The following is a 19,019-nucleotide window of genomic DNA, read 5'->3' as shown; positions in this document are numbered from 1 at the left end:
GATCCAATGCCAGGAGCCAGGAGCCTTCAGCAGGTTTCCTGTGTGACTGCATGGTGTCAAGGCTTTGGGCCATCCTCCACAACTTTCCCAGGCCACAAGCAGGAAGCTGGATGGAAAGCGGAGCAGCTGGGACATGAACTGGCACCCATATGGGATCCCAGCATGTGCAAGGAAAGGACATTTGCACTTGGCTTTCATAACTTGCCTGAACTATTTTTACAAGTGCTAATTCCAAAGGCCTGGCAGCATGGCCTAGTGGCTAAAGTCCTCACCTTTAATGCGCCAGGATCCCATATGAGCACTGGTTCTAATCCCAGCCCCTCCAGTTCCCATCCAGTTCCCAGCTGTGGCCTGGGAAAGCAGTCGCGGACGGCAAAAAACCTTTGGGACCCTGCACCCATGTGGGAGACCCAGAGAAGGTTCCTGGTTCCTGGCTTCAGATCGAAGCAGCATCAGCCACTGCAATTGCGGTCACTTGGGGAGTGAATCATCAGATGGAAGATCTTCCTCTCTGTCTCTCCTCCTCTCTGTATATCTGACTTTGTAATAAAAATAAATAAATCTTTAAAAAAAAATAACAAGTGCTAATTCCAATATTTATCTTGTTACAGAAGTTAAATAAAGTGCCAGAATTTGAAGCTTATGAATTTCTGAATGCCTGTCAAGAATGCCTTGAAGGCAGAAATTATCTGATTTCAACAGAATCTGTTTACATAAAAGGGTACAGGTTAGATTCTCCTCCTGTCTCTGTATCTTACTTAGAAATAAAAATAAATCAATGTTTTACAAAAAAGCAAAGAATTGCATTTAATCACGAACAAACATTGTTCATAGGTCACAAGAAGCTAGTTATTCTTATGTTTTTATTTAGACAATATTTATCTCAAATAAAAAATGTTTAAAGACTTATTTTATTTTTATAGGAAACTCAAATATACAGAGAGGAAGAAACACAGAGATTTGTCTGATGATTCACTCCGCAAGTGACCGCAATGGTTGGACTGCACCATTCCGAAGCTAGGTGCCTGGAACTTCTTCCACGTCTCCCACATAGGTGCAGGGTCCCAAGGCTTTGAGCCATCCTCAACTGCATTCACAGGCCACAAGCAGGGAGCTGGATGGGAAGTGGGACCTCCAGGATTAGAACTAGTGCCCATAAGGGGTTCCATTGCATTTTAGGTGAAAAGTTTAGCCGCTAGACCAATATGCCAGGGCCTAAATCAAAATTGAAGGTGTAGAAATCTCTGGTTGACTATTCACTGCTTTTGGAGGGCTCTGCTCTAGCAAGTTACTGAACAAGCTTTCAAAGTAACATTTTGATATGTTTGCCAGTAGATGTTACTTAGCTTGTCCTGTACCCCATCCCTCTGGATTAGGGTTACGTGTGGCTGAAGCATACACAAGAGAAAGGAAAATGCTTAAATCTTGGAAAAACTGCAGTTTCAAGCAGAGGAAGAGGGAGGAGGAGGGGGAGAAGTGGTTGTGGCCGCTCAGGTTCTCAGTGAGGAAAGCTAGCTAGGGAACTTCAGACAGAGGAGGGTGAAGGAAGGAGTGAGATGTGGGAAGTAGGTGGAGCACAGTGTGACTTAGAGAGATGGGGGAGGGTGGAGGGAAATATTGCTTATTGATCAGATTGTATAATATTGCTTTACAGGCAGCTGGCTTATGCTGTAGGCACAAGGAATATCCTAGTGGCTGCACAAGCCAGAGCTGAGCTGATCCTAACCGAGGAGCCAGGAACTTCTTCCAGGTTTTCCATGCTGGTAAGAGTTCCAAGGCTTTGGACCATCCTCCACTGTTTTTCCAGGTCACAAGCAGGGAGCTGGATGGGAAGTGGGGAAACCAGAACTGGAACCATTGCTCAGATGGGATCTTTGCTAGTGTAAGGCAAGGACTTCTAGCCACTAGGCTACTGTGCCAGGCACAAATGATAGATTTCTTTAATGACAAACTGCAAGGATGAGCACAGGTCACATTCATGTGAGGTGTTAAAACTGCAGAAAACCTGTAGTCCCAGGAACAAGGTCAGAGATATACACATCTAGGCCCAGCTACAGGCATATAGGGCTCGAGACATGAGGAGGCAGACAAGGCTTGGATAAGTTTCTAAAACACAGGAAGAAACACAGAACATGTCACATAAACCAGCACAGTAGCTGGGGATCCAATAAGAGTCTCAAGTTTGTGTTGTATTTAGTGAAAACCAGCCATTGTGGCAATCCATTAAGAAAATTATCAAAAATTAGGGGTCTGGCATGATGGCTCAGTTGCTAAATCCTCTGCTTGCATATGTGCTGGGATCCCGTAATGGTACCTGTTCATACCCAGCAACTCCACCTCCCACCTAGCTCCCTGCTTGTGGCCTGGGAAAGCAGTCGAGGATGGTACCAAGCCTTGGGACCCTGCACACACATGGAGTACCTGGATGAGGCTCCTGGCTTCTCATCAACTCAGTTCTGTCTGTTGTGTCCACTTGTGAAGGGAACAAGCAGATTCAAGCCTTTGCTCTCTGTCTCTCCTTCTCTATGTAAATCTGTCTGTCCACTAAATAACTAAATATCAAAATAAATTATTGGAAGTCATTAAGAAAGAAATGCCATGTAAATAATCAATTTCTGGAATATAAACACAATTCTTCATGAAACTTGTAATCGTTCACAAGATGTATTTAAATAGGTGCCGTGGTAATAGCCTAAAGGCCTAAGTCCTTACCTTGTATGTGCTGGGATTGCATTTGGGCACCAGTTCTTATCCCAGCAGCCCTGCTTCCCATGCAGTTCCCAGCTTGTGGACTGGAAGAGCAGTTGAGGACAGCCAAAAGCTTTGGAACCCTGTACACCTATGAGAGACTTGCAGGAGCCCCACACTGGCCATTTTGGCCACTTATGGAGTGAATCAGCAGATGGATGATTGTCCTCTGTCACGCCTCCTCTATGTATATCTGATTTTCCAACAAAAAATTTTAAAACATCCCTAAAACAAATGTTTTAAAAGAGAAACCAAAAGCCATAAGTTGTGAAAACTAAGTTACAAAAATACATAACATAACATAACATAACATAATATAACAAAACATATCATAATGTAACATAGGAAATATAATATGAATTACATATGTCACTGCCGGTTTTCTTTTGCTTGATTGAATCAGGACAAGCCCTCTTCTTGGTTTGTCTCTTATACATTGTTGTGAATGTGAAATCAGGAAATAAAACACAGAAAGGAAATTGTAGCAGAATGGTCATGTTTTAAGCCACAAAACTATCAATATACACTAATGGGCCTTTTATGGAAAACCAAACTTAAACTGATGAGAGAATTAAGCAAGATTTTCAGACCGGAGATCAATATATACCATCAAGTTACTATGTAGTAATAAGAAACAGATAAGGAACACTGTGAAAACATAAAATATTGTCCAGGAAATAAACAACAGTTTGAGAAATGAGACTGAAAAAATTACTTTATGTCATATTTTTCAAATGTTCTTCAGTTACACATTTTTTAAATTAAGATTTACCGATTTTCATTGCAAGGTAAGATATAGAGTGGAGGAGAGACAGAAAGATGTTCCGTCCTTTGATTCACTCCCCAAGTGATCACATGAGCTGGAGCTGGGCTGATCCAAAGCCAGGATCCAGGAAATTCCTCCAGATCCCAAGGCTTTGGGCTGTGCTCAACTGCTTTCCCATGGAACAAGCAGGGAGCAGGATGGGCAGACAGCAGGGCTGTTGGGATTAAAACTGGAACCTATATGAAATACTGGTGCATTCAAGGCAAGGACTTTAGCCAGTAGGGCACATCGCCGGGACCAGATCTGCATTTTAAAAAGTCAAATGAACTAATGGGTAAAAAAAGCCATTGTAAAGAAGAAAAGTCTCAGAATCTATTGAACATTCAGTGAGGTTCGCCTGCAGATCCCTGGGATCTGTTTCTGATTTTTCAGACTTGAACCTGAAGCAGGGAGGAAAGGAGAGGCCCCTGCTGTTGGAAGGCTCAAGCTGCAAGAGAGGAGGCCCCTTCCAGGCTTAGGTGAAGCCCCGCCCCTCACTCCCCCTCCCTCCAGAATCCTAGCTGACTGCCCTTTGTGATTGTGATTGTGATTGGCTGCACATTATGGTGTCATGAGTAGTCCTGGGAGCAGTCAAGTAAGGAGCTCCCAGGAAGCCCTGTGGCAGCAGGCAAGAAGTTGTTGTGGGCGCCGCCATAGCCACGTTGCTGGTTGTGCTGGTGGAGAGGCACAGGTGGCTGAGCCAGTGCTGTCCTGTGAGCTCCCTCCCTGCAGGAGCCTCTGCAGGACCCCCTGACTCATCAGAAGCTGGGAAGGGTGAGTGTGTGAGAGCATCTCCTGAGGCCCCGGGGCGGGCGGGCGGGGGCCAGGAGGGGGCCCTTGGGGTCCTCACTCTGCAGCACTGACCTTGAACACTAGGCCTCCCAGTTGAACCCATTGTGCAGGGAGGATGAGGAGGGGGAGTGCCCAGGGACAGTTCGACCTTCATGTTGGGCAGGGTTTCCTTTTTCTTTATGTGAAGGTATGCTTTGACTTGAGCCACAGCGTCTGGAGCCCCCAGCTCAGTCCTCAGTGAAGCTCCTCCTAAGGGTCTGGGGCAGTTTTCTTGTTGCTGACACCAGAGCAGCACAGACTCCAGCAGTTAGAACCAACAGCCTTGTTTTCCTCCAAGTTTTGCTGCAAGGTTGAGGGGCAGCATGTGGTGCTGGTGCTGTGCTTGGCACAGCGCCCTTGTAGACAAGCCAAGGGAGTGCACAGGGACTCTCGCAAAGGGGCTTTGTAAGAAACCCTGAGCAATAAACCTTTCAGGTGCCAGTTTCCTGAAGTACCTTAACCCGATGGCCTCTGATATGCTACCACCTGTCCCCTCTTCTCAAGTTCTTATAATTTGGTTAGATGTAACCTGAATTTTAGAGGATGATGAGCCAGAGCACATTAAGGCAGGGAATAAACCCCTAAATGTCCAGATCTTCCTCCTGAATGCCAAGTGCTGACATCTGCCCTGGGAATCTGCAACAGTATGCGCTATTTCCTCCCAAGACAAAGTTCATTCAACTTTACTAATCTGTCCTTTTTTGTCCCCACAAAATAAGTGTATGCTCTTTAAAAGAACTGTTTACTATGAACAAAAGGCTTTGGAGAAAAGCAATGAATGCCCACCTGACACAGCACAGGAAGGCATCCCTGCCCTGTGTGGGTGTGTGTAACAGTGGTTAAGATGACATTGGGACTCCTGTGTCTCCATCAGAATACCTGGGTTTCATTTCTGTGCAAATGCAGTGTGCAGCTACTGGCCAGGCTGGGAGGTAGAGACAGTGCCTTGGGGACCAGTGTGCAAAACCTGACTTATTTTTGGTGTTGTGGCTGTTGCAGGAATGTGGGAAGTGAGAGAGTGGATGAAAAGGTCTGCCCAGTAAACAAGAAAAAAACTAAATTAATCTTCCAAATTTTAGTTCTTCTCCTTTTATCTAACTTAAGTGCATACATTTTATTAGAATGTCCAAACATATGATCCCCCATTGAAACATTTACAGGGTCCCCACTGCACTCTTGTTTTTCTGACTTCAGAACAATTGGTTTTTTATTGCATGTTTTTTTTTAATTTAAAAACTTGATTTGTTTTTATTAGAAAACCAGAAATACAGACAGGAGAGACAGGGAAGAACATCTCCATCCGATGACTCACTCTCCAAGTGACCGGAACTGCCAGTGCTGTGCAGATCCGAAGCCAGGAGCACAATGCTTCCTCCAGGTGTCCCACAGGTGTTCAGGGTCCCACGGAGCTGAGACTTCCTCAACTGCTTTCCCTGGTCACAAACAGGGAATGGATGGAAAGTGGAGCTGCTGTGATTAGAACCGGGGCCCATATGGAATCCCGGCACGCTGCAGCCAAGGACTTTAGCTGCTGAGCCACTGCACCAGGCCCAAAAGTGTAACAGACTATCTCATCCTGTGGCTCACTCAGTCCCATTGAAAGACAGCAGTAGATTGGAGGTTGCTATTCAGAGTGGCAGCTGATGCCCTAAAACTGGAGGGCGTCTATAGTGGTCCATCTGTTTTATATAGATAGCCTCTCGGAGCATTCATATATTCTTTACCCATCCAGAGCTCCATTCCTTGGTGACATATTAATGTCATCTAGAGAAATGATTGATGTACTCTGGGTTCTCTCAGCCTTGGCTACCTAGGGAGTAAAACCTTGGCAAAGGCCCAGGTAAATCCTAGGGTGGTGAGATTGGGATACACAGCAGTTTCATTTTGCAGCCACAAGTTGGTTTAGTCAGAGGATAATTTGTACCAACAAATGATTTTGGTGAAGGTGAAATTTTGGCGGCTTTGGTCTGTCCTCCACTGCCTTCCCGGTCCACATGCAGGGAGTTGAATAGGATGTGGAATCACAGGAATTACAACCAGCATCTACTTGGGATCCTGGCCCATGCAAGGGGAGGACTCTAACCAGTAGGATACTGTGCTGGGCATCCTAGGTAACTTCTTAAAAGGGACATAAGACCCAGAAGAGCTAACACCTGCTATCCACTAACATTAGCCTGCTCCTGTGTATAGAGATTGAGCCTTGGCCCTGAGGCCTCTACTAATTGCAGATGATGAAATAGTTTAATTGTGTTGTGACTAATTCTTGGTGGCAAATTGGTATTAAGCAAACATATTTGGTGTTAAAAAAAAAATCACAGAGGCCACAGCGTTCACTTGATCTTAAATGTGTGGTTGCAGCAAAGAGTGAAGATGCTGGAGGAGACACTGCAGGCTGTGAGGAGTTCCCAGGTCCACACTGCCACATTTCTGGCTGCTTAGGATTCTCTCCATCAGTGCAGTGAGCCCCCCTGGGCACTGTGTCCTCAGTGAGAGTGATCCCCAAGGCCTGGGAACATGGGGAAGCTGCTGAGTGTGGGTCTCCCTGTGAAGTGTAAACAGGCTGCTTCCCAGAGCTCATTCTCTGTCATGTCCTGGTGCTTTGATTTCCAGTTTGCTCACTTAGGCAGGAATGCTGTGCCCTGATTGGCATGTCACATCTTTGTTCTCTTGCATGGGATCAGAGTTTATGCAATGGTCTCAGAGAAAGAAAACTAAATTCTTGACAACTTTAATTTCTGTGAAGTTTTCAGTGAGACTGTAAACAGTATAAACTGCATACTCATCTAGAAAAAAGCCTTTTTCAGTTCAGGCCTTGATCTCTTTGATCTTCCGTCCCCAGGGACGACTACATCCTAGTACTGTCTGATGCTTGATGTTTGTGATGTCTTAAACTGTATTTTTCAGTAATGTGGTATCACAGTGAATCAAGCTGCCACCTGCATAGGGGTTCAAGATGTGGCTGCTTCCTTTGCAATTTTGCTCCTCATTACAAAGTCCGGGAAAGCAGTGTAACATGTCCCAAATGCTTGGTTTCCTGCCCCCTTGTGGGACACCCAGAAGAAGCTCTAATTTCCTTGCTTTGGTTTGGCCCAGAGAGTGCTGCCAAACATGAAGTGAGCCAGAAAATGAATCTCCATCTCCCTCGTTGAAATAAATAAATTAACCTTAAAAATGTTTTTCTTTTCTTTTTTAAAAATGTTTTTGTTTGTTTTATTTGTTCATTTTCAAGTTAGAGTTAAAAAGTAAAAGACAGAGATCTTCTACCCACTGGCTCACTCTGCAGGTGGCTAAAATAACCAGTGCTGCACCAAGCTGAGTCCAGTAGCCTGCAGCTTCCTCCAGGCCTTGCATATGGGTGATCAGGGCCCAGGCACTTGGATGATCTTCCACTGCTTTTCCCAGGAGATGAACAGAGAGCTGGGCTGGAAGTGGAACAGCTGATTCCATATGGGATGCTGGTGTTGCAGTTAGTAGCTTTACATGTTATACCCCAATGCTGGCCTTTGCGTTAGGGGTTTAAAGAAGCTTTCTTTCTTTCTTTCTTTCTTTCTTTCTTTCTTTCTTTCTTTCTTTCTTTCTTTCTTTCTTTCTTTCTTTCTTTTTTTCTTTCAGAATTATTTATTTTCATTGCAAAGTCAGAGATATAGAGAGAAAAGACATAGAGGAAGATCTTCTGTCTGATGATGCACTGCCTAAGTGACCGCAATGGCCGGAGCCATGCCAATTCAAAGCAGGAGGCAGGAGGCTCTTCCAGGTCTCCCTTGTGTGTGCAGAGCCCAAAGGCTTTGGTCCACCCTTGAGTGCTTTCCCAGCATCCAAGAAAGGAGCTAGATCAGAAGCAGGGCTGCCGGGATAAGATCTGGCACTCATATGTGACCCTGGCACATTCAAGGCGAGGACTGTTTGCTAGGTCACAGGGCTGAGCCCTGCTTTAGCGTTTGATACTGGTGATGACATTTTTCTTGCTTTTTATTTCTCATATGCTAATTATGTCAAGTGTTTTCCATATGGGTCAATATTCTTAGGTTGCAAACGGTGGGTAAATTCTGATGGTGTATGAAGTATTGTTAGGGTATAAGGATTGGAGTCTAATATTTCCTCCATGAGCACTTATTTTGTGTTTCTCTAGGACTTGGTAGACTTTATTGTCTTCATGTAGTGTTAGCTGAGATCTCTGATCACATTGCTCAGTAGCTGTTCCCACTGGCTGGGCACTGATACTGAAGCATTAACTTGTCCTGATTACTGCCAGTCAGTGTGTACCTTCCCTAGTTGGTCTATGAGAATTCCCTTCAATAATGTGATGCTTTATTTAGAATCACTGGGAAGAAGCCTGTGGTCCTCTAAATTGTGTGTGAAAAGTTGCATTATGCAGCCATGTCAATTGTTGTTTTTAGATTACTTTTCTTGGGCCTAGCACTGTGGCCTAGTGGCCAAAGTCCTTGCCTTGAATACACCAGGATCCGATATGGGCGCAGGTTCTAATCCGGAAAGTCCTGTTCTGTCCAGCTCCCTGCTTGTGGCCTGGAAAAGCAGTTGAGGACAATCTGAAGCCTTGGGACCCTGTACCTGAGTGGGAGACCTGGAGGAAGTTCCTGGCCCCTAGCTTTTGGTCAGCACAGTACTGGTCTTTGCGGTCCCTTGGGATTGAGTCATGGGACAGAAGATCTTCCTCTCTGTCTCTCCTCCTCTTTGTATATCTGACTTTGTAAAAAATAAATCTTTAAAAAACCTTTTTTATCTTATTTTAGAAATAATTTTTGTTCATTTATTTTATTTGTACTACTCATAGAGGCAAAGTGATCTATCATCTGGTTAACTCCTTAAAGTCCTGCAAGATTGTGACATGTTCAAGGCAAAAACAGGAGCCAGGAACTAAATCTGTGTCCATGATAGCAATTTCAATGACTCACATACTTGAGAAATTCCCTGCCTGCTTCCAAGGGAGTGTGTTAGCAGCAAGATGGAATTGGTTGTGGAGTGATAACACAAACACAGGAAGTCCAGTGTAGGGTGAGTGTCTCCAAAGCAGTTTCTCATCCACTCTACTAGATGTCCACATCTCCTGTTGTAGATTGCATTTTCTTTCCTTTATTAAGATACCAGGATGTGTGTCTCATTTTTTTTTTTTTTTACAATCTTTACATGGTTAATGAGGGCACAAAGGTTCAAGGGCTACAGGAGAGCGGGTAAGACAATTATTTCCACATTCTCGGTTTTTTTTTTTTTAAGATTTATTTATTTTATTACAAAGTCAGATATACAGAGAGGAGAGACAGACAGGAAGATCTTCTGTCCGATGATTCACTCCCCAAGTGAGCCGAAACAGTTGGTGCGCGCTGATCTGAAGCCGGGAACCTCTTCCGGGTCTCCCACATGGGTGTAGGGTCCCAAAACTTTGGGTCTTCCTCAACTGCTTTCCCAGGCCACAAGCAGGGAGCTGGATGGGAAGTGGAGCTGCCGGGATTAGAACCGGCGCCCATATGGGATCCTGGGGCATTCAAGGCGAGGACTTTAGCCACTAGACCACGCCGTCGGGCCCTCTTTTTTTTCTTCTTCTGTGTCTGGGGTAAAGGGGAAGATAAAGGGAGAAGTCCCATCCAGCCTCCCACCTATCCTAGGTCCCCGATGTAGGGCATGCTCCGAGGGTTTTGATCAAGTGGTTTTGATACTTCAACACTTAGGAATTCCTGCCAGTCTGACCATTCCAATCACAATGAAGTCGCTGCAGAATCCACGGATTGATGTAGTCCACCTTAGAGTCTTTGCCCAGTTTTTCACTGGCAACATATGGCTGGGGTAGTGGATTGATTTATTCTGTCCTCTGTTGTGGTGCCAGGTACCCTCTGCTGGTTCCGATAGACTGCCATATGCTCCATGTGTACCTGGTTATGCTCTCCAATGCTCCAATGCTCCATTCTGAGCCTCTGAGGAGGCTCGGCTCTGGTACTTGCACTTCATAGCAGACCATGGAACCTGCACTTCTCTTCTTGGGTATTGTTCTGCTGGACTAGTTTCTTGTGTGTCTTGCAAGTACAGGGCCCTGCACAGTCCATCACCCCAATCAGCTGTGGGGTCACTTCTGTTTCCAGTCCTGTCTTCCACTGAAACCAATGAATGTTGCAATCCAGCCTGATGCTGCCCAGCACACACTTGGCCCTCACCTAAACCAGTGGGAGCTGCATCCTAGTTACAGCCAGCCACAATAACCCCTACCAGAACCATCCCCTGCCCTAATTCCCATGCTTGCCATTATGTGCAGCAGACTAGTTCAGTCTGTCCCATATCCCATTCAGCTCTCATACATGTCAAAGGGCATTGAAGCCTAGTTCACCCCAACCAGGTCCACTATCCAGCCCACACACATACTATTGGGTGCCATTCTGTTGAGTCACCCCTGCCCCAGTCCAGGATTTCATGCTTTCCATTGGGTGTGGTAACCCAAGAAGGAGGTGCCCACTTTTTCCTTATTAGGCCAATCCCACTCCCAGATCATGCACTTTCCAGATGGTTGTGTAGTTTAACTTGACAGATTAGCCACCTATGCCAGCATCTGCTTTCTGATGTTTTTTGTTTTTTTTTAAGATTTATTTATTTTCATTACAAAGTCAGATATACAGAGAGGAGGAGAGACAGAGAGGGAGATCTTCTGTCCAATGATTCACTCCCCAAGTGAGCCGCAAAGGTTGATGCGCTGATCCGAAGCCGGGAACCAGGAACCTCCTCTGGGTCTCCCACAGGGTCCCAAAGCATTGGGCCATCCTTGACTGCTTTCCCAGACCACAGCAGGGAGCTGGATGGGAAGTGCGGCTGCAGGGGTTAGAATTGGCGCCCATATGGGATCTTGGAACGTTCAAGGCGAGGACTTAAGCTGCTAGGCCCTGCTGCCGGGCCCTTCTGATGCTTTTTAAAACCAATCCGACCCTCACCCATTCTGCTTTGTTTGCCTCAGTAGGGACAGTCAACCAATCCTGGCTCTTCTCTGCTCTGGCTTGCATGAAGCCCACAGGTGTTATAGCCCTACCTGGTCTGGTCTGTCCCCATCCCAATTCATGTTGTCCAGTGGGTGAGATGTTCCAGCAGGGGGTCCTCCACATTCCTCCTACCAGCTTTACCCCCTCCCTGTCTGGTTCCTACTAGTGCTGTAGCCCAGTCTGGCATGGCCCACCATATCTCAGCCTTTGCTTGTGAGTGCTGTAACCTGCCTAGGCCAGCTCACCCCAAATTCCAGCTGGTGAGGGTTACAGTCAAGCCCAGCCCAGCTTGTACCCTATCCCAGCTGTAATGTGTGCTGGTATGTGTTGTGACCATATCTGGCACGACCCACTCTGTTCTGTTGCTTGGATTCATCAATGGCTGATGTGAACTGGTTCAGCCTGGTCCACCCCTGACCTGTGCCAAATGTATGCCAGTGGATATCTTTCCCTGCCCTGGTCTGGGGCTGTTCCTTGTTGTGCTTCTTGTGGGTAGCTGCAGGGTTTTGTACTGACAGAGGAGTTGCCCAGATTGCTCCATCAGAACCTTTTCCAATGCCAGATTTCACACATACTGGTTAGTCCAAGAGCCAGCCCTACTCAGGCCACCTCCTGTCCTAGCAGGAACATTGGTCTTCCCTAACTGGCCCTCAATCCATTTTGGTTCTTATCGTTGGATGTTTCAGCCCAGCCAAGGCTCATCCATATGCAAACACAGCTCACACATGGCTCAGTAGGGGCAGAGACCTAGCCTAGTCCAACCTATATCTACCCTGGTCCTCCAGAGCACCAGATGTGTGTTGGAGTCTAGCCCGGCTTGGTGCGTCCAGTCCCAGTCCACACTTGTGTCAAGGGAGACTGCAGCCATACCCAGACCAGAATGCAGCCCTCACTCCATCCCCTGCGCTCCTCAGTTGGGACCCCAGCCTAGCTAGGATGTCCCCTTAGCTCCTGACGCAGGCCTGTTTCCAGCCATACATTGCACATATGTCAGTGGTTGCTTTGACTCAGCTTGGCACAGCCCCTCACCTATCTTAGTCTTTGCCTTTGATGCTGTGGTCTAGCATCCCTGACTCGTGCAGACCAGTAAGTATAAGAGCCTAGCTCGGCATGACTTGGGCTCCATCATGGTTTATATTTTTGCTTGTAAACAAAGGTTTTCTTGGACCTGCCTGGTCCATCCCATTCCTTTGCTGACCCACGCATTAGCCTGCCATTGGAACTTCTTTTGCCAGCTTGTCCAACCCTCAGGCCTAGACCCTGTGTTCACCAGCAGTAGCTATGGACACACCAGGGTAATTTCTAAGTTCCTCCACTTGACCCACTCCCAGACCCAGTTCTCATACATGCCAGTGGGTGTTAGGCCATTGTTGGGCATAGTCCAGCCTTCCATTTGGACTTGTATGAGCTGGTGAACATTGTAGCCTGGACCACCCCACACCCTATTTAGGATGCACATTTGAGTGCTGCTGCCTTTACCAGCCCACACTGTTGTTGATTCCTTTACCCATGAGTGATGGCAGGCTCCTTGATCACACCTAGCTTAGTCCATCACTGCCCAAACTCTTGAGCTAACCAGTGGGACTAGTATTTCCACAGGGTTTGGCCTACATGGGACTAGTATTTCCACAGGGTTTGGTCTACATGCTCCACAGAATCTATCCTGGAAATCGTTCTCTTATGTGCTGGTTAATGTTATGGCCCTGCCCAATGTGACCCATATCCTTATCCATCATTCTGTCAGGTACTAAGATCTGATCCTGCTAGACAACCACCCAGCCCCCAGGCTTAGCTTTTGCATGGACTGGTGTTCAGTGCTCAACATTGTTCAGTGATAACAAGTTCTACATAGGACTCAAAGGAGGCTGATATTATCAGTCTGACTCATGAAGATCATTTGGTCCCTCTCCCCCAAACTACCAGGTCTCAGTACCCTCGCTTACCTTCAAAGGAAATGTTACTGTGTCGTTGGGAGTGTTCAGGATTGAATTGCAACCCAGAAGTATAGTGGGCTGAACGTGGAGTTACCTAGGCAGCAATTCCTAGCCCCACAACTGTAGAACTCATTGCCGGGGGGCCAGCAGGTTGTGGTTGTGAGGCTGGTGGAGGATTAGTACAGGCTCAGAGGGATTGTATAGCAGCTATTATTTTGGGCCCTGTGCAATGGCCTAGCAGCTAGCATCCTCGGCTTGAATGCGCCAGGATCCCATACAGACGCAGGTTCTAATCCCAGCAGCTCACTTCCAATCCAACTCCCTGCTTGTGGCCTGGGGAAGCATTTGAGGAAGACTCAAAGCCTTGGGACCTAGCACCTGTGTGGGAATCCTGGAGGAAGTTCCTGGCTCCTGGCTTCAGGTCGGCATAACACCGGCCATTGTGGTCACTTAGAGAGTGAAGCATTGATTGGAAGATCTTCCTGTCTGTCTTCCTCTCTGTATATGTGACTTTGCAATAAAAATAAATAAAATCTTTTTAAAAAGGTGGGGTTCTTTGACCCACATATCAGATTCTCAAGGTACCTGATGGCTGCCCAGGGCACTGGAGACAGGTGCTGGTCTGCTCCAGCCTGACGTATTTCCCAGGCTTCAGCCTGGAACCAAGGTGCCACAGGAGCCAGTTACGGCACTAACCTGACGGGATTCCAACTGACCAGTGGCACACCTGAATGGACATTCCTTACATAGTTGGGGGCACGGACAGTCCCTTTCCCTGCCCATGTGTCGGGGGGTTATAAAACTCCTCCGCCTGTATCTCAGTTGCCCTTTTCGCCTCCCTGCTCTTTCCCTTCTGCGTAAAGGGGGCCCAGGAGTGGATTTTCCAATAAAGTTTCTATTACAATTCTGAACAATTTGCTGATATTATTCCAGCAGCGGGCAGGCGGTCAGTAACAGTACCATTAAAGAAAGAAACAAGCAAGCAAACAAAAAAAGAAGCTGTTATTTTAGAACTTCCCTTAAAGTCTCCAGGAGTGGTGGGTAGTGCTGTGCCAGTGCAAGAAGGGCCAACACAGAGCCTGATGGGCCACTTGGTGCTGTGCAGTCTGGATCTGTGTGATGTGCACATCCACAGCAGGGAAGAAATGCAAGTAACTGTTCTCCCATTCCATTCAAGTGCTTTGGGACAAAGTGTTTTCTTTCTGTCAAGCTTTCTGCTATATATCTATATCTATCTATCTATATAGTTATATCTATATATCCATACAGGACTCAAAGGAGGCTGGTATATCTATATCTATATCTATCTATCTATCTATCTATAACTTTATATCTCTCTCTATATATATAGATATAGATAAATATAGAGCAGAGAGAGTGATGGAACATGTGTGTGTGTTTGTGTGTGTTTTATGGGAGAATCATAGTAACATCACTGGTGGTGTTTGTTTTAAAGATTTGTTTTTGTTGGAATGTCAGATTACAGAGAGAGAGAAAGAAAAATCTTTCATCAACTGGTTCTTTTTCTCAAGTGGCAGCAACAGCCAGAGCTGAGCTGATCCAAGGCCAGGAGCCAGGAGCACCTCCAGGGTCTCCCACCCAGCAGTTGTTCTCTTACCACCAATGTACTGAACTTTACCTTGTTTGATCTCTTGGTCTCTGCAGTCTGGATGTTGCTTCAGTATAGCTGTGTGTTTGTGTTGGGGGTCACTTGCCTGATGTGACCATTTTCTTCCCTTCAGTGATTAGAAAGTAGTATAAAATGGGATTAAAATGAAATTTTAATAGTGAAAGTTCATCTCACATTGCCACTTACTGATTATATACCATGGGCAAATTACTCATCTTACTTTTTTTTTTCTGGAAAAGCAAGCTTTATTTCAAGCCTGAAAACAGTCAGGGGTGTGTATTTACAAACTGGCAGGAAGGAAGGCACAATGGCATGTCCATTTGGCAAGGCCAGAGTCTGACCACACAAACCCAGCTGAAACTTCTTAAGGTGCAACAAAAATGTGGCCATGACGATGCCCGTCGTTTCCAAACGTACTTTGGTTTCAGGAAAGACAACATCTGAGCCAATCTCTTGAGGGTTCTGCTTGATTATGAAAATCAGTGTTTACATTGAAAACATAATTAAGTTATTAAGCTTCATATTTTTTAAAGATTTATTCAGTTTATTACAAAGTCAGATATACAGAGAGGAGGAGAGACAGAGAGGAAGATCTTCCGTCCGATGATTCACTCCCCAAGTGAGCCGCAATGGGCCAGTGCGTGCCGATTCGAAGCCGGGAACCAGGAACCTCTTCCGGGTCTCCCACGCGGGTTCAGGGTCCCAAAGCCTTGGGCCGTCCTCGACTGCTTTCCCAGGCCACAAGCAGGGAGCTGGATGGGAAGTGGAGCTGCCAGGATTAGAACCGGCGCCCATATGGGATCCTGGGGCTTTCAAGGTGAGGACTTTAGCCGCTAGGCCATGCCGCCGGGCCCTAATCTTCATATTTTTACAATAGGGATTTCATTCACATTCTGAGTAGTTGAATTCGCAAAGATTTTGTGTCCATTTTGTAGGAGAGGGATTATATTGGCTTCTTTTCACAATAGCCAACTGGAAGGTTATTTGGCTTGTGAGGTACTGGCTGGATTGGCATCTGTAATGGTAGCTAGATAAATGAAATTTCTATGTAACACATGCTGGTACTGGACACACTCGTGGGCTTGGCCCTTGTTCTGGTACTGCATGATGCAGCGGATGAGCTGATCATTCTCCTCCAGGAGCCGCTGGGTCGTCTCCTGATTGATTTCAGCACTGCCCCACAGCCAGTCAGGAATGAAGGCCACTGACATGCCAGGGAGCCTGGCAGACACTCAGCAACTCTTCTTTCTTAAATCTCAGTTTGTTAATACTTATGTGAGAGGAAGACAGAGATAATACAACAGAGTTCTTCCACCTGCTGGCTCACTGTTCACATGACTGGCATGCCAGAGCTGGCCAGAGCTGAAAGCCAGGAACTCAATCTGGGTGTGTGGAGCCCAGCAGCAGCTAACATTTTGAACACTGAGTCTGCCTCCCCAGAGCGTGTAATAGCAACAAGCTAGATTCAGAGCATGCAATCAAACCTAAGAACTCCAACATGGGATGTGGACTTCTTTATTGGTCTCTTATTGGAAAAAAGTGGGCCCTAACTTGTATTTCTTTGGTGTAAAGTAAGTAGTTTTGACCTCATGCAGTTCCTGTGAGTATTAAAAATGAAATAATTCACATAACAGCACAGAGGGTTTGGCACATGTACGAGGGGGAAACATTAGATATGAGCAGGTGCAGCTGCAGGAATCACTGATGTCCAATTCTGTCCACTGTCCTTCATCACAGTCCCTGCTTCTCTGTTGTATTTGGAGGTGCTGTCCTGTACATCGATTTCCCATGTGTTACACTCAAAACTCATCTCCAGGATTTTCCAATGTCTTTTTGCCCGGCAGAATGAACATACCTTTTATTATTAATTCACTTATTTATTGTAAATGAGTGAAGTAAGTAATTGAAGAGATTAGCAAAGGCTATCTTCCTGTCTTGAAGCACTAGCAATGTTTTTGGGGTGTGGGCAAGATCACTCCAATCAAACCTAGGGTGTTTTCAGAAGGCCTGGCCTTATAGCCACAGCAGGCAGGCTGGGGGTATGGTGGGCACTGCCAGAGCTCCTGTGGCCTTTAAGCAACAAGCTTGGCAGCGGGGCAGGCATGCTTAATGAAAGGGGAGGCTGTCCTAGCCTGCCTGCCCTGGAACAAGCAGAGGGCTGGTGTGTGCTTAAAAGCACTGGAGGAGTATGTGAGGAGTCAGACTGCACAGTAGGCAGTTCGAATCCCCTGGTACCTGGTAAAATTATCTTGTAAACTGTAAGAACTGGGTTTTCCCCTATTTCCTTATCCTTCCTGGAGCAACTCTTCTTTGGGAGGGAACAAAAGGATAGAATCAGCAAATCAATCCCCATCTCTTAGAGCTGTTGCCACATCCAAAGCAGTGAGACAGGGCTCACCCCAGCTCCCCCAAATCTCAGCTCTGGTCCTTGTCAAAGGAATTGCACTTGAGCATTCTGGTTCAGGATGGTGTTGTGGGGTGCAAGCAAGACCACTCCAGACTATCTAGCGTGTTTTAAGGAGTCTTTGTAAGCCAAGATTGGTGATTATGGGGCCCACTTGAAATTAGCAAATCACAAGTCCATGTGACAATCCAGTCTGAAAGGAAACACCAAGAGGTTTTACCCTGAAACACCAAGAGGCATTACCCTGAAGCTCACCCATGAAAATGAAGACCTACGTTCCCGCTTTCCCAGCAATATAAGTTATTCCAAGAGACATACAGGGACACACTGACAAAGCAGCAGACATCCACCTTCCCTGGTTTCTCAGCCCACATTCCATTACTGCCAGGCCTCACCTATCCTGCAACTCTTGAAAATATGTAAATTAGAAATACAAAGCAGGGCCCAGCGCAGTGGCCTAGTGTCTAAAGTCCTCGACTTGAATGCGCTGGTATTACCCATGGGCTCCGGTTCTAAACCTGGCAACCTGGCTTCTCATTCAGCTCCTTGCTTGTGGCCTGGGAAAGCAGTCAAACATGGTCCAAAGCTGTGGGACCCTACACTTAAGTGGGAGACTCAGAACAGTTCCCATCTCCTGTCTTTGGATTGGCTCAGCACCAGCCATTGTGGTCACTCAGCAAGTTAATCATCGGATGGAAGAACTTCCTCTCTGTTTCTCCTCTCTGTATATCTGACTTTGTGCTAAAAAAAAAAAAAGAGGGCCCAGTGGTGTGGCCTAGCGGCTAAAGTCCTCACCTTGAACACCCTGGAATCCCTATGGGCGCCGGTTCAAATCCCTGCAACTCCACTTCCCATCTAGCTCCCTGCTTGTGGCCTGGGAAAGCAGTCGAGGATGGCCCAAGGCTTTGGAACCCTGCACCCGCATGGGAGACTCGCAAGATTTTCCAGGTTCCCGGATTCAGATCGGGGTGCACCGGCTGTTGCAACTCACTTGGGGAGTGAATCATCGGACGGAAGATCTTCCTCTCTGTCTCTCCTCCTCTCTGTATATCTGACTTTGTAATAAAATAAAATAAATCTTTAATAAATAAATAAATAATAAAAAACGAAATACAAAGCATCTTAGCATTAGCATATTTACTGTTCCCTCTAAGCAGTGAACAGAGGGTGAATACAGACACACAGAGTTCATACTCCAGGACTACTTGTCCTCGCAGTTTTTCCATGGGAAGCCAGAGAACAAGTCGGAGTACAAGTGTTAGGGAAGCACGTGACCAAAAGTTTGAGCCCCTCCCTCTCATGGGCCTTCATGGGGGCTTGCGAAGGAAGTGATGCTATAACAATGCAATTCTGCCCCTCTCAGGTTTGGTGCTTGTAAAGGAGCATCACAGGTGTGCAGAAGAGAATGCCGAGATGTCGGGGTGGGCGTGGCTTCCAAGCTCATGACCATGAGCCAGTTGCCTACCTCACATTAGTGGCAGAAGGAAGTTCCAAGCCTCACTGTCTTTTCTGGAGTTTCTTTCTCTCTACTGGGGTGACTCTTGTGATCCCGCTAGCATGGTGCTGAAAAGACACCATTTCCTAGATTTTCTTGGGTCTTTTCTCTTGGAGTCCCTCCTGCCACTGGGACAGAAGCCATTTTCCTTCCTCTTATGAAATAAATCCTGCTTTGCAAACTGGAGTTCTCTGCATG

General features: G+C 46.4%; 1 protein-coding gene across 1 annotated transcript; it reads right to left on the bottom strand.

Annotated features, from left to right (window-relative positions):
* Window positions 1-15,902: 15,902 nt before the first annotated feature.
* LOC131482923 (SS18-like protein 2) lies at window positions 15,903-16,137 on the bottom strand. Its single transcript, XM_058679154.1, has one exon. The coding sequence runs from the start codon at window positions 16,131-16,133 to the stop codon at window positions 15,903-15,905; it is 231 nt and encodes a 76-aa protein (XP_058535137.1). The 5' UTR covers window positions 16,134-16,137.
* Between the last annotated feature and the right edge of the window lie 2,882 nt (window positions 16,138-19,019).

Source organism: Ochotona princeps, chromosome 21 (assembly GCF_030435755.1).
Source record: "Ochotona princeps isolate mOchPri1 chromosome 21, mOchPri1.hap1, whole genome shotgun sequence".
Classification (NCBI taxonomy): domain Eukaryota; kingdom Metazoa; phylum Chordata; class Mammalia; order Lagomorpha; family Ochotonidae; genus Ochotona; species Ochotona princeps.
Note: the sequence above shows the minus strand (reverse complement) of the source record. Positions and strands in the feature narration are given on the sequence as shown.